The following is a 22,700-nucleotide window of genomic DNA, read 5'->3' as shown; positions in this document are numbered from 1 at the left end:
CCCAGGTTGGCCCACAGACTTCAGTTGGGGGTTGGGGGCGTTCCTAGAAGCCAAACCACTCTTCCTGAACTTGAACAGCACCCACTGCACCCATACCCCATGCTTTCTAGAATTTAAATCACGCAGACCCATCTCCTCTCAGATGACCAGTCAGTGACGCGAGAGAAGACAGGTTTGGTTGGCAAATGAGAAGGCAACGCTAAGTATTTCAGTTCAACATCTGAGATGGTCTTTTTGTGTAGACTTACAGAGCATAAGGAGTTCTGTTGTTGTTATTGCTGCTGCTGTGTTTGTTCTTTTGAGGCAAGGTTTCTCTGTGTAGCCCTGGCTGTCCTGAGACTAGCTCTGCAGACCAGGCTGGTCTTGAACCTGAGATCCACTTCCCCTTGCCTCGGGAATGCTAGAATTAAAGGCGTATACCACCACAGCCAGGTGGAACTTAAATCATAAAAGGTAAAACTGACCCAAGGTCATATAGCTTGTGGGGATGTGCCAGGGACTCTAGTTGGCCACTATTTAGATAAGGCATTTTGATCCTACAGGATACTGCTAAGTGGGGAAGATGGTTGATGAAGCCTCTTCTGTCCCTTTATGCCCAAGCAGGACATGGTCTCTACCTTGTGACTAGTTTTTTTTTTTTCTCCCTGGTTTCTAAGGGGACTCACGTGCCTGACTGTGGGTGTGTCGAGGGCTTGACCTTGGAGACTGAAGGTAAGAGACGTTTGGAAACTGTACACCCATTCTCCTTTAGGAGAAAGTAGCTGTGCTTCCAGGAGCCTCTAGGGGGAGGAACGAGGCTGGGAAACCGAAACAGCTGACTGGCTGGCAGGGGAGGGTGCAGGGATGACAGTGGGCCTCTGCCTCCAGGGCTGCAGGCTCCGTGGTGTCTCTGCAATGCAATGTGTGCGTCCCTCCCTGCTCCCTGTGTCTCGCTCCCACCCACTCTCCAGCAACCTTCCCCTCCTCGGTATCTTTCACTTCTCCCTGGCCACTGGCCCACACACAAAATCTGTCTCCCTACAGTTTTGTCCTCAGCTTTAGTTCTTAGTCTCCCAACTCGGATCAGTCTAGCCTGTGTCTCCTCCTTTCTCTGACTACATGCAGCCCTGCCACAATCACCTAAGGTTACTTTCCTTAAAAACGTCTGCGTTTTAGTTCAGGCTCTCCCACAGAGGTCCCAAATCCCTGGTCTGGCCCCGCACACGACACACAGCATTCTCACCAGGTTCTTTACCCTCCCCTTGGTCCCAGTGGCTTGGAATCTCCTAACTCATCCATCCAGGGCAACCTGCTGTGTGGAGGTGTCCCTGCGGTACCAGCTACTTAACTTCTAAAGGACATCGGATGGGCTTGGCACAGTACCCATGCCATAGTGCCAGAGATGACATTCTACCATGCTGGATGTGGGCTCTATGACAGGCCCTGGCATGGTCCTTCTTGACCCAGTGTTTAAGGGCACTTGGCTCACAGCAGGCTGGCCTCTCCTGACACTGAATGAAGGTCCCTGTTCTCTGCCTGAGCAAACACTCATCCATCCACCCACACGAGTGGGTGGCAGTGACCTGGGCTTTTTCCGGCATTGCCCTCACCCTCTACTCAGTCATTCTGTACTTGGCCCCAGCTTCTTGGTTGTGATCCAGGGAGGGGATCCCAGATGAAGAGTGAGATCATGGCCAGTGAGGGTTTGAAGGCCTTCAGAGAAAGGCACCTTTATAGACGCAGCTGTGATTAACCCCGTTGGAAGCCATATCACGTTTTAATGGCCTTGCTGAGGGCCTGGCTGAGCACCCACAGCTGAGTTCCCAGGGTTGGGATTGGGAGTCTGGCAAAGCTGGGTGGGGCCCAGGGGGCCAAAGTGGTGGGTGTCCCTTTACTCCTCCAGGCATCTAACAGTCATAGCCTTCTTACCTCACAAGCCTCAAAGTCCTTACTGTAGCTGTCGCCCAGAGATACCAGTGCGTGGGATTTGACGTTAGCTTCTGAGGCAGAAAAGGAAGGTCCTTGGGAGACCAGAAGTTGACTTGGAGGGAACAGTGCCAGGGGACCAGATACTCAGTGGGCCTCCTAGCTCAACCTGGGGTGCACTGAAGCACCAAGGCACTAGGATATCAAACAGTTCGGGTGTAGTTGAGACTGGGCAGGAGGGACCAGGGCTCCAGGTGACCAATTGCAGACACAAGGTGGTTTGGTTGACACCACCTAGAAGGGCCTGGCTCAGGTCTAAACTAGAGGCAGAGTTAGGCATTAGCAAGCAAGCAGAAGGGGGTAGGGGAACCTGTGAACATGCAAGGCCCTGGCCTACAGCACAAGAGCCTTTTGGCCAGAGGTCCCTACAATCCCAGCAGCTCACAAGCTGCCTGCTTGTGATCCATCAGATCCATCAGTCTCTCAGAGCAGTGCATGGAGGCTTTCACTGGTAGCCGCTGAGGCAGGGAGGCTGCCAGCCCAACAGGGCCCCTTCAGCCTGCTTCCTTGGGATGGAGCAGAGGTTGGGAGCCTGAAAGTACAAGGCCCAAGGCTCAATTCCCAGCACTGCCAGACAAGAACCGAGTGAGAACGGCAGCTTCCCAACAGATTTTCACAGACATCTTACAAGATGGAGAGATGGCTTAGCTGAGTCCCTGCACCCGCACCAGGTGGTTCTCAATCTCCTGAAATTTATGCTCCAGGACTCTGAGAAACGGTCTCTTTCTGAACTTGCTGTGCCTAGGCAAGCTAGCTAGTCAGGGAGCCCCCAGGGCTGTCTCTGACCTGCTGCCTGGGGTTAGGGGTGGACAATGTCACCAGGTCTCATTTTACCAGAGTCATTTCCCAGCCTTGTTTCTGTTTTTGGTTCTTTTCTTGTATTCCTCTGACACACACACACACACACACACACACACACACACACACACCCCTGCATCATATGAATAAGAGAATGTGCAGCTGGAGAGATGGATGACACAGCTGTTAAGAGCACTTGTTCTTCCAGAGGTCCTGAGTTCAAATCCGTATGGTGGCTCACAGCTATTTGTAACTCTAGTCCCAAGGGATCTAAAGCCCAGAGCTGGTACACAGATATATACACACAGGCAAAAGACTCAAAACAAACAAAAAACCAGAGGCAGAGGGGAGGAGAAAGGGAGGAAAAAGTTTATAAACATGTGCGCTCTCTCTCTCTCTGTCTCTCTCTTTCTCTCGTGAATGCTGCTTGCTCTGCCTCCTGGTCCACCTGCTTGGCTGCCCTGGTCAGGAGGGGATGAGAGGGTAGCAGCGGAAGAGGAGGAGGTGTGGGACGCAGGGTGGCAGGTGAGGAAGGGATGCTTTATTTCAGAACCAAGCACAGTAGCCTGCACCTCACAGTCACCCTTGTGCACCAGTTAGGTCCATTAGGCCTCTGATGTGCTTGTAGCTCCTTTGGGCTCCTCAGCTGTCAAGGTATTGAGGAACAATGGGACAAGGAAATCAGGCCCAACCTCTCTAAAGTTAAGACGGGGTGGGAGGATCCTGCTTTTCTTATTGGCCAGAGGATGATGTGACAGGGACAAGGATGATGGGGAGCGAGGCTTGCTCAGGTTTCCAGGATGCCCATGCCAGAGGAAGTAGTCAAGACACACAGCGCACTGTCTGGCTGTCACCGAGCATTCCAAGGTGGCCATGGGGAGGCGTCAGACCATGGGCTTGAATCGTCCCCAGCTACACTGTCTCTCTCCCTTGGATGTGACCAGATGCACCAAGAGCTTGTGTGGGGGCAGAGGCTGCCAGCTCATGGTGGGTGCCCTGTCTTGAGACAGCTCCAGCCGCTGGGCTCACAGAAGAAGTCCTCGGGGAGCTCACTCAGGAGTCCATCCAGGTCATCTGTGGAGGGAGGTGGACAAGGGTAAATTCAGTGACAACTGCAGGATCCCACAGAATTCAGCTCTGGAGCCTCTGCCCTTTAGGAGGGCCTGGACCTGGTCACACAGCCAGAAGGGTGGCTCCCCTGGGGCAGCCTGCCTAAGCCATGGGTCTGAGACTGACCTGGCCTGCCTTTCCCTGGGCCCTGCAGACACAATGTACAGCCACAGGCAGGAAACACCCCTGGGCCATTCTAGCATGGGTGGGGAGTTCCCTGTGCTTTGGTGGTGTTTCTCCCTTCTCTTCAGAGGCAGTGTTGAGCTGGAAGGGTTCTGGATGCTCCCGACTGCAACTTTCCCACTGAATGGGGACAGGTGTTAGGAGTGACAGTTCACCAACCTGGGCTGACAGTGGGAGAGAGCACCCTAGTCCAGGAGAGTCTGAGTAGACATGCAGAACGAAAGGCACCAAGCAGAGAGTTGCACCTCATACCAGCACTCAGATCTGAGTTCAAGGCCAGCTTAGGGTACAGAGGGAGTTCCAGGACAGCCATGGATACACAGAGAAACCCTGTCTCCAAACAATCAAACAAACAAACACACCACCCCTGACCCCCATACAAAAGCAAAGAAACAGAAACAGAAAAGGAAAGGGAACTGAAAGAAGCCATTCCAAGCTGGCCCGATAGCCAAGTGGGTGACTCTAGGACCTGTCTTGTAGAGGACTGCGTCCCACAAGTCGTCCTCTACCTTCACACATTGTGGCAGGCCTGCCTTTTAACAGATAAAATGAAGAAGAAGAAAGAGAGAGAAAGGGCTTCTGACCAGACCAGAGCTGTCAGACGTGCTTATGGAAAGCTGGCAAAGCAGCTGCCCCTGGTAAGGCCGACTGCTGCATTGTCTGTAAGCAGTGATTATTTACTCTGTGCTCATTCTGCCTTGACAACCCTTCCCAGGGCAGCTCAAGGTGGTTGCTGTGATCAAACTCACTTTACTGGGTGAGCAAACTTTAAAAAGGTGCAGCTACTTGCCCCAGGCGAGCATACTCAGGCTCTGCCTGCTGCCAAGTAGAAAATGCTACTTCTGGGACAGGATGGGGGGCCCTGGAAGGCAGACTGCAAACTACACCCAAGAGCTCAGCTCCAGGTCTGGCAAGAACACTGCGGGGAGGGAAAGGAGTGAGCGCTGTGCTCAGGGCAGGTGGGGCTGTTATTTGCTCACAACAAGGAAAATGTTGCCCAATGGGTTGGGCACAGCCGTGCCTGCCTTTAAGGCCAGCACTTGGTGACTAAGGCAAAGGGTTTGCTGTGACTCTGACACCAGCTTGGGCTGCACAGTGAGTACCAGGCAGGCTAGGACTACGTAGAAGTCTCTATCTCAAAAACCCAGAAGTGCGTTGTGGGAGCTGGGCTGACTAGCCAGCTGGAGAAAACCATTTATGAAGAGGAGGAACAGGGGAAGGCTAGCCCCTCAGGAAAGAGCAGGACTTGTGTTTCTGTCTTCGGTCCTGTAGAGCGTGAATGAGCAGCCAACTCTCGGCACCCGCTCTGGGACCGCCAGCAACTTCCGACAGCTACGGGCTCGGCGGCAGCAGGCTTAGTTATAAAGAGAGAGCAGGATTCCAGACAACACAAGACACCAGCATAGGGGTGCGATGTAGGCTCTACACAAACCAGCAGTGTGTACTGTGAATGCACGGCTGGAGGTCCCTGGCCATAGTCTTCCTGCCTCCAGGCCAAGCAGGATTGAATTTCTGAAGTCAAAAGCTAAGGAAGTGCCTGGTCTCTGATGGCTCCACCTAAGAGTGGCTCTTGGGCCTCGCAGGTTTGTGTCCCAGTCCCCCGGCCACATGGATAGATGGCTCCTTGGAGAGCCTCTGAGTACAGGCAGGGTGGGAAGTCTGTCTCCAGGATCTGCCTCCAGGACTTGAAATGGGGCACAGATTGTGCCATGCACCCAGGGGTCAGTGATGTTCCGTCCTGTAGCTGAAGCTACTGCCAGCAAACGGGGGAGCTACGGACCACACTGATCGATGTATTAGGTCTGCGGCCTTGTTGATGGAGACAGCCTCTGGTTTTGGAAACATGCTGTGCCAGTCTATACAGGTGCAGCAGGAGGCACAAGGTGGAGCTGGGTGGAAGCAGCCTTGCTGTGTGAGGCCAGAGGATGCTGAGGGGCTGTGTGCCTTACCTGCCTCTGGGAGCTCTTCTTCGGGAGACGCCGGTGGGTTCTGTGCTGTTCTGAGGCCCTGTGTGGGTTCTGCAGCCACATCAGGCTGGAGGCTGCCATGGGAGTTTCCCAGATCCTGAGGACAGAGGATCTGGTTACCAATGCCTAACGCCCCTGAAAATCCCTGAGGTGGGGGCGCCTCTACCAAGATGACCTCAAAAGCAGGGATTCTCAGGACAAAGACAAAGGGAATAGGTCAGGGGCCAGGGTCACCCAGGCCCAAGCTGACAGAGCTGAAATGTCAAATACCCAAAACATCAGACAACTAAACTAGACAGACCCCTAGGCTGATCTTTCCAGATTCTATCCCTGTCTAATGTTTTAGGGACTCTGTATAACCATAGAGTGTAAAGAGGCCATTCACCAGTGTATTGAGGAGCTAGCCTAGGATTAAAATAAGCTGTTAGGATGGCAGGAGAGGTGGTTCAGTAGTATTTAAGAGCACAGGCTGTTCTCTGAGGATGCAGGTTCGATTCCCAGCACCCACCTGGTGGTACAGAACCATCTATAACCCCAGGTCCAGGAGACCTGATGCCTTCTTCTTGCCTTCATGGGTACCAAGAACACACATGGGGCATGTGAATACATGCAGGCAAAATACTCGAAACATTCACACATAAAAGAGAATGAATAAACCTTTAAACCAAGAAACCAACAAAATCCTCCATTTCAAAAGAGGAAGGAAGGGGTTGGGGATTTAGCTTAGTGGTAGAGCCCTGGGTTCGGTCCCCAGCTCCGGAAAAAAAAAAAAAAAGAGGAAGGAAAAACTTAAAGATCAATGGAGGTTATAGAGGTGGGGTGACTGTGAAGGTTACACAGGGTCTACGGAACAGGGGAAGTGACAGGGTTTGCTCAAAGTCATAGTAAAAATTATTAAGATCTTTGACAAGACCCAGGTCTCCTGTCTTCCTCTAGGCCAGGCTCCTACGGGCGGAGTGAGCAGGATCAGGCCTGGGCTCTGCACTTGCCCCTGTGGACCGCCAGGAGCCATCCCCTGCTCAGACAGACACTAAAGCTTGCCTCGGTTCTTAAAGCGTTATGCTCCAGGGCATGCCTGGCAGAGGCAGAGGCCAGGAGGGAGTCTCAGAGCAAGGGCGGGCCAGCTCACCTGAGGCCATTTGTACTCTGCATTGCCACCTGGCACAGACATGACTCTCTATCATTTTCTGCCACCACCCCCAGGGGGCCCTCAGCCTGGTTCTCAAATGACTCCTAACTTCTCAGATGATCAGGCCTCCCATCAGGCATGCGGGGATCACCAGGACACCAGCTGCTCCTCTAGGTCCTGTTACTCAGCCGTCTGGCAGGCGGCTGCGGCAGGGGCAGCAGAGAGACTCCTGTTCCCAAAGGCATCTCTTTACCTCAAGGAAACTGTCCCCTTCACACCTTTGTCCCCAGGTACAAGTAAAGGAAGGACTGAGGGAAACCAGGCAGGACAGCTGTGCCCATCATCATCTCTCCTGGCCCACTTACCTTGGGCAAAGGCTGAGGTGGCTTGAGGAAGTCCCCATCCCCAGAATCTAGACTGTAAATGTGGACCAGGTTGTTGGGTGTCACATTCAGGTAGTGGTTTCTGAGGGAAGGAGAAAACACTCCAATCTGGAGTTAGGAAGGGGAGTCAGTGACTGGAGGGATCATGGCACCTTTGGTAACCTATCAGGTACCAACTTTCCTTTCATTTCCTGTCCTTGGCACCAAGCTCACCAGTCACTTCCGCCTTAGCCTTGCTGCTGTAACAAGAACCACTTAGGACCCCACATACAGCTCTCCACCCCCATCCACCCAGCAAGAGTACAATGAACAGCTCGCTGGCCAGGGGACCGCTCTCTGCTCCAGCAATCCAGTGCCCAGCTTCTCTTTTCAGTTGGCAGTGGAGGGAGGGCAGCCAGCCAAGCAAGGACAGCGGGGTTGAGGGAGCTTCCCTACCTGCTTCAGCAACAGCACGGAGCCAGGCTTCAGCTCATTCTGGTGTGTCTCCAAAAGCACTCTGTGCACTGTTCCAAGCATCTCTCCTGTAAAAGCCACGAGGGCAAGCCATCTCAGGATCAAGGGCATTGCAAAGGCTCTAAGCCCTTGGCTGGAAAGTGGACTGCTCATCTCTTTTTTTTTTTTTTCGGAGCTGGGGACCGAACCCAGGGCCTTGCGCTTGCTAGGCAAGCGCTCTACCACTGAGCTAAATCCCCAACCCCGCTACTCATCTCTTGACCTCAATAGAGGTCACTCATAAGAAACATCCAGGACCTGCTCCTTACCTGTGGGGTCCTTAAAAACCACACTGGCGTCCATTGTGCTCCGGGTCAGGGACTTGATCATCACTGCCATGTTGGGGACCTTGTTCCTGGGGAGCTGTTTGAGGGCTGCCTGCACAAGGAGAGGCACTCACTGAGCTAGCCATGCCTGAGTGTCACTCCCCAAGGCAACCAGGGGATGGTAAGTCTTCCTTTTGGCAGAAGAAGGCGTCTGGAGGGACACACTCTGCTCCCTGTGGAGGCCAAAGCTGAAAGGTCCTTTTTTCTGTTAGGTTTCTTTCGGTATTGGTTTTTCTGGCTGACATGGCAGAACACAGGTAAGGATTTACTGATACATGTGTCAACAGTATCAATATGTATCTGTACATGTGTGACCACCAGGGAGCTCTCAAGGTGGCAGAGTGCTTACCTCTACCCCTTGGTCTGTACCTGCCAGTGCAGAGGCATGCCTGATACTGTGCTCAATGGGATGGAGGCAGTGACAACACACAACCCAGGGACTCCAGGCTGCCCTCCAGGGACTGGACAGGTAAGAGGTGGCAGACAGTCTCTCCCAGCAATGGAGCAGGCAGCACAGTCTCCCTTCTCAGGACCCTTACCTTGCGTAGCACCATGACAATACTGTAGGTATAGAGAAAGCAGGTGGGGTCTCCCTCATCCAGGCCCAGAGCAGATTTCATGGTGAGCCAGGGCCCTCGCCCAAAGTCTTCTTCCACTGATCCCTGGGAACTGGTAACAATCTGGTACCACAGAGCAGAGGGGAGCCTGCATTAGTGGATCACCTTGGGGAAAGACCCTTAACTGAGGCAAGGTAGACGGGTGGGAGAGAAACAGTGAATTCTCTGGGGGCGGGGTACGGGGGTGGGGGATGAACACCTTTCAATTAGTCATGAACAGAAAGTGGCATTAGAAACCTAGCTACATTCTGTATCTCTCACTAAGCAGCCAGAATAAAGTGTTTCCTTTCTTTTTTTCCAAAAAAGATTTATTTATTTATTTTATTTACGTGAGTACACTGTAGCTATCTTCAGATACACCAGAAGAGGGCATCAGATCCCATCACAGATGGTTGTGAGCCACCATGTGGTTGCTGGGAATTGAACTCGGGGCCTGTGGAAAGGCAGGTGGTGCTCTTAACCACTGAGCCATCTCTCCAGTCTCTCCTTTCTTTTTCTAATCAGGTCCTGATTTTACTTACAATGAAGCAAAAAGCTATCCATCCTCTTATTTTAAAGATGTATTTATTTATTTAACGGGTATGGATGTGGGCCAGTGCAAGCCAGTGCTCAAAGCCAGAAGGGGGTGATGGGTTGCCTGCAGCTGGTGTGACAGGCAGATGTGAGCCACGCGGTGTGGGAGCCCAACAAAGTTCTGCAAAAGCAACGAGTGTGGAAGTCTTAGGGGTGGAAATCCCAGTACATGTTTATATTCATAGGCTCGCAGAGTGCCTAGGCATTTCGAAGGCAGTCATGTTTTATTTGAGGCCCCATTAGCTGCCTTAGTTCAACAACTACTTTGAATCTAGATGACTGCTGCCACGTTTGGACCTAAAGTGCATGGACAGCCCTGGGGCGCTGCAACAAAAAGAAGTAAGGCAAAAACCAAAAGCAGGGGAGGCTCTGAAGATAGAGTAAGCCAATAAGAGCACAGGACGGAGGGAAGCTGGGCCCCACCCCTGAAAGGGAACCTCCCAGAGACAAGATGAGGGCGGATCCTTCCCCCGCTGGGCTCCCAGAGACGTGAGAGTGTTCTTGAGATACCAAATCATAAGACTTACTTATTACTCGTTCCTCCCAAAGGAAAGATGCAGCTAGCTGGGTCCTCAGATGTAAGAGAAGACTTGAGGTACGCTGTCAGGACATGTCTCATTCTCCTGTCTATAAAGGGTTGCCTCCCCCAACTGTCCCTTGGTATAGACCTAGCAGCATCAACTAAGGCAAGCCAGGAGCAGCATGACCCTCGCTCTCAAATGCTGCCCAAGAAGTGAAGATTTACATAGAAGAAGTTACCTCAGTCTGGAATTTAGCCAGAGCACCGTGAGTCGGAGTCTGGGGTGTGGAAACCATGATCTCCTCCAGATTCTCCCCGCTGTGCTAAGAGGGGAGAGAAGGCGAGAGCGAGCTCAGCAGTTGTTATTTACACCCTGTCTGGGTTACATAATGAGTTCAGGAAACTATCAGGGACAATTAGCACATATTACATTGCCTCTATCGCAGTCTCAAGAGCCTCACTGGTAGCTTTAAAAAGACACTTTGGGGGGCTGGAGAGATGGCTCAGTGGTTAAGAGCACTGACTGCTCTTCTCAAGGTCCTGAGTTCAAATCCCAGCAACCACACGGTGGCTCACAACCATCTGTAATGGGATCTGATGCCCTCTATATAATAAATAAATAAATCTTTAAAAAAAAAAAAAAGACACTTTGGGGATCAGTCTGAGAATGTAAGGAAACTGGAGCTGCCCCAGGAGCAAGACCCAGCGCCACCTGAAGGGGGCAGCAACCCAGATAGAAGGGATCGGTGATGAGTTACTGAGCACCTTCCCAGAGGCCCTTCTCAGGAGAGCAGACCACCCTTAGGGTTTTCTTTGAAGGGTCAGGGAAGAGCAAGCAACAGCAGGGGTTGTCAGTCCCTCACCAGGAAGGGAGATCCCTATTGCAATCAGACCAAAACTGGGTTGAGGGACCTTATCATCCCTCCACCACCGTCTACACCAAAACTCCTCAGGGCTGTCTCACTTCCGACCCCAGCGTCCTCATGTCGCCCCTAACACCAGCCACAATGAAGTGTTCTGTGATCTCCTGCTCTTCCCATTGCTGGACCAGCCCCCAAGCAGAGTCTCCATCCTCCCTTTGATCCTCCTGTTCATCTACCCAAGCCACAAGCAAGGGCCAGGTAGAGCCCGTGTGTCTCCGGGGCCAGGTAAAGACCCCTTCCCGCACTGCACCCTCTGCATAACCACTCCTCCCCTGCTTCTTCCACTGCCCTGCAAGCTTGTTCTCTTCCCAAACAAATTGCCCGGTATCTACCTCTTGGCTAATAGGAGTGAGAAAGTATGCCTGTCTAGGACTAGCAAACAACAGACACTCAGCAAACACACAAAGTAGGAGATTGTGTTTCTCAAGCACTGTTTCTCAGGTGGACTGTCAAGTACGCTCTCTGCCCACTTTTTACATTTTTCTTTAAAGGTTTACTTTGGCTAACAGGGTAGCTTGCTGATGGAGGGGCAGTGGTAACCTCGTGAGGGAGTCAGTCACATGGCAGGCTCCGTGGGCAATGAAGGCTAGCTAACAGCTCAGCTCATTGATCCTTTTTCATTCAGTCCAGGAGCTGGCCCAGGGAAAGGTGCCTTCCCACGTCCATTAATCTAATATCGGAAATCCCTGGGGGGTGCCCCACTCTCCACCCCATCAGTGCTGGGGTTGGGTCTCAGAGCTTGGCATCTGCTAGGTAAGTGCTCTACCTCTGAGCCACCTCCTTCCTCCCTTCCCACTTCTGACTTTTATAGCTTTACAAACCTTATGTGTGTGTGTACACACGGGCATGTATGTGCACATGCACACATGTGGGGGCCAGAGGACAACCTTAGATGTACTCCTATGGAGGCCGGAGCCACCATCTACCTTGGATTGTTTACTTTTTGGAATTACGTTATTATTTTACTGTGCAGCTGTTTTGCCTGCGTGTGTGTACGTGCCTGGTGCTCACAGAGGTCAGAAAAGGATGTCGGCTTCCCTGGGAATGGAGTTAAGAGATGGTTGTGAACCATCATGTGGAGGCTAGGAATTGAACCCAGTTCCTCCGTAAGAGGAACAAGTGTTCTTAACTGCTGAGCCATCTCTCTAGCCTCTGCTTTGTTTTTCAGACAGGGTCTCACTGTCTTGGAGCTAATTCCTGGAAGCTGGCTGGTCAGTCGGCAAACCCCAGGAATCTTTCATCTCCTTACCAGTTAGGATTACAAGCATGTGCCTTGGCCATCTCTCCAGGCCTCATAAGTCCTGTCTCCCCACTCTCCTTGCCTGTCTTCTGACAGTGAAGATATTCTAAGACTAGAGCACTGCTTCCTTCCCTGGGTCCCAGAGCCCAGGAAAACCAGTCACTCACTTGATGAGGCAGAAGTCCTGCTGGGCCAGGAAAGCGGCGGGTTTTAGCTCGAATGGAGGGGCGGGAGGGCTGCTGGGGAGTCCGGTTGGTAGCGGTGACAAGCTGTACCAGGTGGTTGGTGACTACTGGTGTCTGAAGAGCTGGCTGAGTAACTGTGGTGGAAGTACTTCTGGGGGTGCTGAAAGGAGATTCAACAGAAGACACTGGGGCTCGGGATGGCGAGGGCCCCCGACAAAATGCTGCAGAGCTGCTGTGGGGACATTGAGGTCCAGAAAAACGGGGTTTGCCACTTGACCAAGCTCTGGGAGACTGAAGTGGCTGACCAGGCACATAGTTCTGTGGGCCGTTTTGGAGGGTCCTTCCAGCTACTGGTGAATACTGAGGTGCAGGAACGGGGGAGCCCCTTTGATGGGAAGTGGAAATATCTGATGTAGCTGGGACAGGAAGGCCTCCTGTGGCTGTAGTCGGTCTTAAGGAAGGCCATGGCTTTCTACAGTGGACGATGGGCCCCTCCTGGAAAGATCCACTCAGATCAGCTACTCGGGCCTTTTTCGCCAATACGGGATCCTCACAGTGCTTGGCAGGCAGGATCTGGGAGGCTCCACGGTTAACTTCTGGCTCCAAGCCAGCTCCCTCGAACTCCATGCTCGCCAGGGCCTTGTCAAACTCATCTTGATCAAGTGTTTCGAAGTCACCAATGCCATGTTGACAGCTCTCAAAGATAAATCCAGAGTGTGCGGCCGAGGACTGACGTCCTGATGACTCCTGGGACACTTTTGTTCCTGTCATTCTTTGCTGACTGCCTGAGCTGCTGCTGGAAATTGACACAGGTCTCAGGAACATGGCTCCTTTGCAGGGTGGCTCCTTGATGGTCTCTGGCATGCGGGAAGTAGGGAAACACAGTCCTAGGACTGACCGGTTGGAGGCAGGGTATGATGGCGACAGTTTTGAGGAGTGTGCCTGCGGAGTCTCCTGTGGTCTGGAAGAGTTGGGTCTCAGGCACACGGCATCCCCGGGCAGTGCACTAACAATGTGGTTCTCTGCATTCTCCAAAGCAGATAAGAAATCCTACAAAGAAACAGAAAACGGGCTTTGCGTCAGGGCTCTGTTTGTTCCTAAGACAGCATCTCACACAGTTCAGACTGGCCTTGCTGAAGTTGCTATGTAGCTGAGGATGACCTTGAACTCCTGACCTATCTGGCTCCTAAGTCCTGGGATTACTAGGCCAGTACTATCTGGGTCTTTGCATTTGGGGATTTAAAACTGCTTCCAAAAAATAAATAAAAACAAAAGCTTCTGCCTTTACTGTTTAAGCATATAGTATGTATGTGTACACATACACATGTAAGAAACCATGGCAAGAGAGGCAATAATGACATTTCTCACCACTTACAATTCCTATGAACCAGTGGGCCACCAGACTTTTGTCAGAAGCATCCCAAAGCTACATTTTCAGGTAGTCACTCGTTCTTCAGTCTCCAGAAGGAGGCTTACTGGGAAAGTCACAGGAAAAGCATTCTGGGGCACCAAGAAGCCAAAGGCACCCCACATGCCTCTCTGAAGGAGACTGGCTGAGTTCAGTCAAGACTGTGGCAGCTATTCTGTTGGCCACGCACCCCGTGCTTAGTACATTCCCTACTTCTAGCCATGCACACGCACAGTCTTCAGGAAGACAGACAGCCCCTGGATCCAGCCAAACAGACACGAGTTAAATATAGCTTCTCAAGCAAGTTAAATTAAGTATGGATTGCATTTGGGAAGCAAGGTGAGATTGACACCTTCAAGCTCAGCAGACCTGTTCTTCGTGTGTTTTGGAGTCAGAACTGCTGATTAAGTGACAAGAAGGTACTACCTACCCCACCCCACCCCCAGCCCCACCCTCACCCCGCGATGGGGATTTAGCTCAGTGGTAGAGCGCTTACCTAGGAAGCGCAAGGCCCTGGGTTCAGTCCCCAGCTCCGAAAAAAAGAAAAAAAAAAAAAAAAAAGAAAAAAAAAAAAAAAAAGAATCCCACACTCCAGCAACACCAAGGGCTACAACAATAACAATGATCAGAAGGGCAAGTTCCTGATCACCCTGAAGCTTGATGGCCCTGTTCCCTCCAGAGAGCCCACACTTAGCTGTAACATCCTTTGCCTGGGTAGCAAGAAAGAGACCCGTCTGCCATTTTCAAGGAACAAAAGTGTGAAGAGTCAGAATCACGCAGTCGGATCCCATTTTTGCCCGGGGGGGTCTTCTGTCACCTGCTAGGACCCACAAGGGCCACTTTCCTAGTTCCTTCTCAGCTTCTAATGACACATCTCCCAAACTGAACAGTAAGGACAGGTCTTGACAAAGCTGGTAATGCAGACATCCACAATGAAGACCAGTGTGATGATGGTTCGCCCATAATCCCTGCAGTAAAGCCTGGGGTGCAGGAGGACCAGTTCAGGGTCCTCTGCCACACAGCGATTATGGGGTCAGCCCAAGCTAACTGAGAGAGTCTGTCTCATTAAAAACAAAACAGAATCTCCGTTGAGTTTGAGTGCAGCCCAGTCTACAAAGTAGCCCCAGGGCAGCCAGGGCTACACAGAGAAACCCTGTCTTGAAAAACCAGAAAAAACAAAACAACAAAAACCCAAACGCCCCCAATACACACACACACATAGACACCAGAAAAAGTTGGTAACTGAATAATTTGTGACCACAAAGACGAAAACAACAGACATCTATAACTTCCCTGGTTGTCAGGTGCACTCAGGTATTCTACTAGAAGCCTCAGTGAATTCTTACAATGGCCCTGCACAGGTACAGAATCTGAGACTTGCTGAGGCTGGAGAGATGGCTCAGTGGTTAAGAGCACTGACTACTCTTCCAAAGGATTGAGTTCAGATCCCAGTACTCATGCCCAGTGACCCACAACTGTCTGTTACTTCAGCTCCAGAGGATCCAGTCTGGCTTCCACATGAACATGCATGCTCAGATACATACATAATACATATATAAAAGAAAAAAAAAAAAAAAAGAAAGAAAGAACCGAGATTTGGAATGGTGAAAAACTAGAGCTAGGCCCCACTTGAGCCCCATCCCTCCATCATTTGTTTAAGAGAGGAATTGAGGGGCTGGAGAGATGGCTCAGCAGTTAAGAACACTGACTGCCGGGGTTGGGGATTTAGCTCAAGCGGTAGAGCACTTGCCTAGCAAGCGCAAGGCCCTGGGTTCAGTCCCCAGCTCCGGAAAAAAAAAAAAAAGCACTGACTGCTCTTCCAGAGGTCCTGAGTTCAATTCCCAGCACCCACATGGTGGCTAACAGCCATCCATAATAGTGTATCTGAAGTCAGCTACAGTGTACTCATATACATAAAATAAATAATTCTTTAAAAAAACGAATATCACATAAATTAAATTACAAAAAGAAGAGATGAACTAAGAAGCAAAAAGTGGCTTCTGCTGCACTCTAAGTGTGAGCTTTTAATCCCAGCATGCACTCCGGAAGCAGAGGCAGGCAAATCAAGGTCAAAATGTCCAGGACCTAGATGAAACTATATCCATTGGTCTGAATATGAAGACAACTACAGAGACCTGTCTGGTCGTCTCTGACTGTACTTTAAAATACCTCTGTAGCCAGGCCTGTAATCCCAGCACTCTGGAGGTTAGGCAGGATGGTTTCAAATTCAAGAGGTGAGCCTTTACCACACAGGGAGAACCTGTCTAGAGACTAACAGCCACGCAACAAACCCAGTACCACCTCTTCGGGAAGGGCTCAGGATGTGACTGGATGGTTCCATCACTAGCACCCCAAAGTAAGAAAAGACTCTGGTTGAAGATGGCCTAGGATGGCCACAGGACAAAGGGGTTTGCCCTGGTTCCCATGCCAGTAAGTGACTTAGTAAGGAAGTTCCTCTGACAGAGATTCTCACTTAAGTGGTGCGGGGTAAAAGCCTTACATGAGGGTGATTCCAAAATGTTGACTTTGTGTCTCATTTCACTTCTTGTCTCCTGAGAATCAAGAGAGAACACAACAATGCCCTTCATTCTAGAGAAAGTGGGAGGCCAGAGAACAAAGTGACCTGCCTGGTTCACAGGCCTGTTGCTGTCCTCCGGTCTCATGCCATCCAGCTAGCTGTGAGGTCTCCTCCGACTCTGGCTCTCTATAAACTCTCCCCCCTCCTCAGGCGTGCTATTATAAAAGTGAATGAAATCACCCTCCAGACAGCTCCCAGAAAGGCCTTTATAATTAAAGACGTGACAGTTACAATTAGGGAGCTAATTTGGTTTTTGTTTGTTTGTTTTCTCCCTCTCTCTCTCTGTCTCTCTCCCTCCCTCTCTCCCTCCCTCCAGGATCTCATGTTGCCCAGAATAGCTTTGAATTCTCTATGCAGTTGAGGATGACCTTGAACTTATGACGGGTTTGCCTCCACCTAGCAAATGCTGGAATTACAGGTGTACCTCACGTACCTGGTTTTATTGGGAGCTCGGGGATTGAGGTCAGGGCTCAAAGATAATAACAGGAACCTGTACCCACTTACCTACACTCCCAGCCATTTTGTTTTGTTTTGTTTTCTTTGAGACTGGGTCTCTCTACATAGCCCTGGCTGTCCTGGAACTCACAGAGATCCGCCTGCCTCTGGCTCCCGAGTGCTGCCTACATTAAAGGTGTGCACCACCACACTTGGCTTGTTTTATTTTTAAGACAGTTAAATACAGCCAGCAGCGGTGACAATGCATGCCTTTAATCCCAGTACTCTGGGAGGCAGAGACAGGTAAACATCTGTGAGCTCCAGGCCAGGCAAGTCTACAGGGTGAGTTCTAGGACAGCAAGGGCTACACAGAGAAACCCTGTGGTGAAAACAAAGTCAGTTAAATATGCTGCTGTTGTTTAGACAAAGTCTCGCTATGTAGCCCATGCCAGACTTGGGTTCCTAGCTTCCTGCTTCAGCCTCTTAGTACTGGACCGACAATACAAGCAAGTTGCACCAACTAAATAGGACCAGGTTGGTCACTGCCTACGTTTATTTACGTTGTCAGCCTGTGATAGATTCAAAAGAGGATGAAAGACATGTCTATCGAAAGCAGCCTGACGGGACTGCGCCAAACGTTCTGAACTTGGCTGTCTCCATCTTCGGGCATCTTTTGCTACCTCGGGTCACCAACAGTTCCCTACCTCATCTTCAAAGTCCTCTTCCACAGAAAACAACTTCTGAAAACCACACGTCTGAAAAAGAAAACAAAGCACTTGAGACTGGAGGAAAACCACCGCAACAATGTTCTGTCTTCACTACACCTTCCTTCCCCAACTCCCTCCCCACCGCTCTGAGACTCTCAAGTGTACTGTTTTAATGGTTTGTGTTTGGCTGGTACTGAAGGAGAAAAAAGGAGAAGAAAATCAATTACATATATAATATATATCTGAATTACTCCTAGAAAGGGGGGATGGGAAAAGAGAGGAGACTGCTAAGGGAGAGTTTTTCAGGGTCAGCCCAAGAGTCTCAAATAGCCCAAGATGGCCTCAAACCATTATGTTGATAAAGGTAGTTTTCAACTCTTATATAAAAAAATAATTTGGGGCTGGGGATTTAGCTCAGTGGTAGAGCGCTTACCTAGGAAGCGCAAGGCCCTGGGTTCGGTCCCCAGCTCCGAAAAAAAGAACCAAAAAAAAAAAATAAAAAAATAAAAAAATAAAAATAAAAAAATAATTTAGTGGGGGTGGGGAGCACCACTGTGTGGGTGTAGAGGTCAGAAGACAACTTGAGGGAGTTGGTTTCTTCCACCAGGTGGGTCCTGCCCAGCCCCTGACCTTGAACTCTTGATCCTTTCCTTTCCCAAGGCATGGGATCAGTTGCCTGCACCACCTCTGGAAACAGGCCTGAGTATTACATCTCAAAAGTTTGTCCAACACATAAATGTCCAACACGTGGAGCACTTGTTTCTGAGAATCAAGTCAGTGGTTTCTTTTCTTTTCTTTTTTTTTAAGATTTGTTTTTTATATAAAAGTGCACTGTAGCTGTCTTCAGACACACCAAAAGAGGGCATCAGATCCCATTACAGATGGTTGTGAGCCAACATGTAGTTGCTGGGAATTGAACTCAGGACTTCTGGAAGAACAGTGCTCTTAACCACTGAGCCATCTCTCCAGCCCCAGTGATTTCTTTCTACAGAGGTCCAAAGCCCGAAGGCTAAGTTCCCCAGAAGGTGGACCGCCCCAGTCTATGGTTCTTCTTTATGGACAGCAGGCTCAGATGAGTGTCAAACCCATAGCCAGGGCTTTGGTAGGGGATAGGAGGTGTGGCATGGTGGTAGCTCATACCTTTAATACCAGAACACCTAAGGTGGAACTTTGTGCGTTCGAGGCCAGTCTATTCTATGTAGTGAGTTACAGGATAACCAGAAGCAGAAAGGCTGTTTCAAGGACACCCTTCCCCCAAAAACAGGAGGAGGAGGGAGGGAGAGTGGAATGTCAGTCACTTCAAGGGTCACGATGGTTAGGGGAGATGATTCCAAAAGACAGAGATGTTTGGAGTCACGGAGATTGATGACTATTTTTCTGTCTGTAGTCTGTCTGTAGGGTCTGTCTGTATGTCCAGGGAGGGTCCTTTCATAAGGTCTCCTGCCCTTCCTGAGTAGAACCCAGGTCTGCAGACTACACCTAGTCCCTACCAGACAGATTCCATGCTAACAGAGCCCGCGATCCCAAACTCCAACCCGGAGTCCGGCTTCCCCGCAGCTGGAACTTCCTCCTCCCCGCCCCGCCCCCGCCCCCGCCCCCCCCGCCGCCACCCCCCCCGCCGCCACCCCCCCCCCGCCGCCACCCCCCCCCGCCACCCCTGGTGGCGTAGACGCGGCATTACCATGACGACAGTCCGTGGCTCGGCCGGTGGATTGGCCCGGCCGTATCAGACTCGAGGGGTTCACCTCCAACTCGACCCTGATGTAAAGTGGGGAACTGTGCCAGACAGTATCCCCAGAGCAGCGTCAGAGAGAAGCGTCTTTAAGACCGCAGCGGAAGCTGAGAGAGGGTCGCCTAAGAATGTGCGCCCAAAGCGACTTTCGAAGCCGCCGCCATAACAGTAGCTCCGCCCTCTTAAAGGGAAGGCCCCAATTTTATCCCGCTGACACAAAGTTTTTCTCCCGCCGGTCTTCCGCCTCAGCCTTAAAGGGAAAAATCAAAGGGCTCTCGGTCGCCCCCAAGCGGCCTCTCGAGTACAGCCGGCTGCCATGTTCCGGTTGAGAAGGAGGTTGGGGAAGTCTTGGACACCTTATTCTCCCTTCTTTTTTGTTGAGCACACTAGTGACTGGTGATTTGAGAGTGACTTCATCCTCACCAGAACCCAGCCGATCGGGTAGCCCAGGCTGACCTCAAACTCACTTTATAGCCGAAAATAATCTTAACTCCCGATTGTTGTTCTACCTTCCAATCGCTGGAATTATAAGCAACTGGTTTTACGTAGTGCTGGGGATAGAATGCAGGGCCTCACACTTTCTAGGCCAACGCTGATTGATAGAGACAGGAAAAGCTAGAGACCAAGTTCCAGAGCTGAGATCCTGAGAAGTTCATGTGTCATCATCCTGTGGTGAATGAGGAGGCATTTGATGATTTTGAGCCTCGCACGTGCTAAGCAAATGTTCAATACTAAGCTAATAATTCGCCCAGCCCTAAAGAGTTTCTACAGCAGAAAAATCTGGGCCGCCTTTGCATGTTAGAAAAATAGACCCGAAAGCTGGGAGTGTCGTTCAATGGTAGAACATTGTTGTAGTACGTTCAAGACTCTACCAAAACATAATCAAAAAAACCTTGGGAGGCCATGCAGGGACTGTAAGCTAAAGTCTGGCTCAAACATATAAGGCATGTGGAGAAGACTGAAGGAAGAGATCAGGGGAGAGATAGGGTGTGTTTGTTCCTCAGAGCCTTCTGAGCCATAGAAATATGACTAAAGTGATGATTTCTTCCTCAGAGCAAGGCACATGTGCGCAAACACATGATGGTTTGCATATAATTATGAGGGGGTTGTCTTCCCTGAGGCCTCGGGTTAAGAACTCAGTTCCCTGGAATTCTAAGAAGCAAAATAGCATGGTAGTTAAAGCTTAGACACTGAAGTCTCACTAGCTGGGTCTCAACTCTATCTTTTCTTTGCTATGTGAGCTTGCTCAAGGTCGTACCCGGAATACACATAGTACTCCAGGGATCTTGGCTGGGTTTTCATGTGTGCAACTCCATGCTCAGCAGTGTCCTTTTTCTTTTATGTTTTTTTTCCCCTTTATTGTTTTTGTTTATTTTATGTATAAATGCTCTGCTGCATGTACACCTACAAGCCAGAAGAGGGCATCAGATCCCATTACAGATGGTTGTGATCCCATGTAGGTGCTGGGAATTGAACTCAGGGCCTCTGGAAGAGCAGTCGGTGGTTTTAACTGCTGAGCCATTTCTCAGTCCTCCTTTTTCTTTTCTTTTCTTTTTTTTTTCTTTTCTTTCTTTTTTTTCTTTTCTTTTCTTTCTTTTTTCTTTTTCTTTTCTTCCTTTTTCTTTTTTCTTTTTCTTTTCTTTTCTTTCTTTTTTCTTTTTCTTTTCTTTTCTTTCTTTTTTCTTTTTTTTTCTTTCTTTCTTTCTTTTTTTGAGACAGGGCTTCTGCCTCCAGAGTTCTGGGATTAAGGGCATACTCCACCACAGCCAGCTTTCAAAAAAAAAAAATTTTTTTTTTTTTTTTTTTTTTTTTTTTGTCCTCTAGTCCCTGTACTCAAGACCTACCTACATCATAACTGCTGCTTCCTGGGTGTCCTGTATTCTCTTCGGGGTCTCCGCACTCCCTGATGAACTGTCTACTTTTATTCGGGGTCAAGTCATTTGGCTTTCTACTTGGAAGAGAGGAGAGTTGAAACGGGGCCCAAAATGTGTCACAGCCTGACCTTGAATTTGTAGCAATCCACCTGCCTCAGCTTCCCCAGGTGCTGGGATTTGTGTGTGAGCACGGTGCCTGGCTCTTGCAGCTTTTGTGACTGAGCACTTAGTGCGTAGAAGACATTGTGCAAGCATTTGTTTAATGACTTGGTGCCTTTGCTAGAAATAGAGTGGATGAGCTGGACAACTTTAGGCCCACTTCTACACAAAGCTGCCATTGGCTGAAGGAAGGAAACACATAAACGCACACATATGGGGGAGGGGGAGGGTTGGGTTTGGAAACAGCTTGCTGCATTTGCTGTGGAGTTAGAAAAAAATACATTTGAGTCTCCCGCTAACTGGCATGTAATCTTGAACAAGTTAGTTACTTTCCCTCTCCGAACCTTTCTTTACTGCTCTACCTATGAAAACAGAAGTTTGCCTCTCCATAGGGTTTCTGTGAGATGAAATGAGTTGCATTGAAATGGCTAACTCCATGTCTGGCAATGTTGGCAGGGTCTCAGAAAATATGGATTCCCTCCCCCTCCACTTTAGTTTGCAAACTTGTGTGGGGGAATTGTTATGGGAACCACATGGCTTGGGTTTGTATCTATTTTGGCGTGTTTGCAAACGTGTTTCCCCCTAATTCATGTTTTTATCATAGGAACAGTCATGTGCCCACCAGTTTGATTCCTGTATTTAAATGCCTTGCTATGGACAGTGGCAGACAAAAGAGACAGTGTGTAAACACACAGGGTTTTGTGTTGTGTGGTGGGTGGGTGTTGCATGTTGAGTGTGTGTGTGTGGAATTCGATGTGCGTTGTGGACCACATATGGGAGCCGGGGGAAGGGCTGCTCTGTCTGGGTGGCTGTGTGCTAAACGATTCAGTTGGTGAGCGCTCCATATATGTAAACCAGCTGTTCAATGGAAATGTACTCTGTAGAAACTCACAGTCGACTGGAGTAGCCACTAGCCCCTCCTGGTTACTAAGCACGTGCAACGCGGCTAGTTTCACTAAGGACCTGAAGATTTAATGGTGTTTAATTTTCGATGTTTTCACGGAAATAGCGACAGGGATATTAGTAGACAGAAAGTCCAAGTGTTCTCCAATGCGCCAGGTGATAAAGATCATCTCATTACCACGGGAAATTATTGATGGGATGCTGACCCTAGCATATAAGAAGCCCTGCTGGAGCCCCCACTTATGCGCATATGCGTGTGTGTGCGCGCGTGTGAGTGCGCGCGTGTAAGACGTACAGAGAGGGCTGTGCCCCCCCTCCTTCAAGGCCCCAGGGGAGCAGTGAATCAGCCTGACAATGCGGTGAGTCATTGAGGAACTGCTCGCAGCCGGCCCAGCAGGCGGGAAGCGAACGTCAGCCAGCTTTGCAGCGCTACCCCCACCCTGCGGTGGGATCACTCAGCCCCCCACGCACTGCAGATGTGGGGAAGAAATTG

At 50.3% G+C, this 22,700-nt stretch overlaps 1 protein-coding gene across 6 annotated transcripts; it reads right to left on the bottom strand.

Annotated features, from left to right (window-relative positions):
• Positions 1-3,110: 3,110 nt before the first annotated feature.
• Positions 3,111-19,447, bottom strand: Hrob (homologous recombination factor with OB-fold). 6 transcript variants are annotated; one of them, XM_087572304.1, is made up of 11 exons: positions 19,221-19,447; positions 17,537-17,587; positions 13,310-13,461; positions 12,394-13,204; positions 10,303-10,386; positions 8,893-9,033; positions 8,297-8,405; positions 7,971-8,056; positions 7,518-7,643; positions 6,006-6,120; positions 3,111-3,837 (listed from the first exon to the last, which is right to left on the bottom strand). In XM_087572304.1, exons 1-11 carry the CDS (start codon positions 19,221-19,223, stop codon positions 3,746-3,748), a joined length of 1,770 nt encoding a protein of 589 aa, XP_087428430.1. In that variant the 5' UTR covers positions 19,224-19,447; the 3' UTR covers positions 3,111-3,745.
• Positions 19,448-22,700: the final 3,253 nt, after the last annotated feature.

Source organism: Rattus norvegicus, chromosome 10, assembly GCF_021556685.1.
Source record: "Rattus norvegicus strain SHRSP/BbbUtx chromosome 10, alternate assembly SHRSP_T2T, whole genome shotgun sequence".
NCBI lineage: Eukaryota > Metazoa > Chordata > Mammalia > Rodentia > Muridae > Rattus > Rattus norvegicus.
The sequence above is the reverse complement of the archived record's forward strand: the minus strand, read 5'-3'. Positions and strand labels throughout refer to the sequence as shown.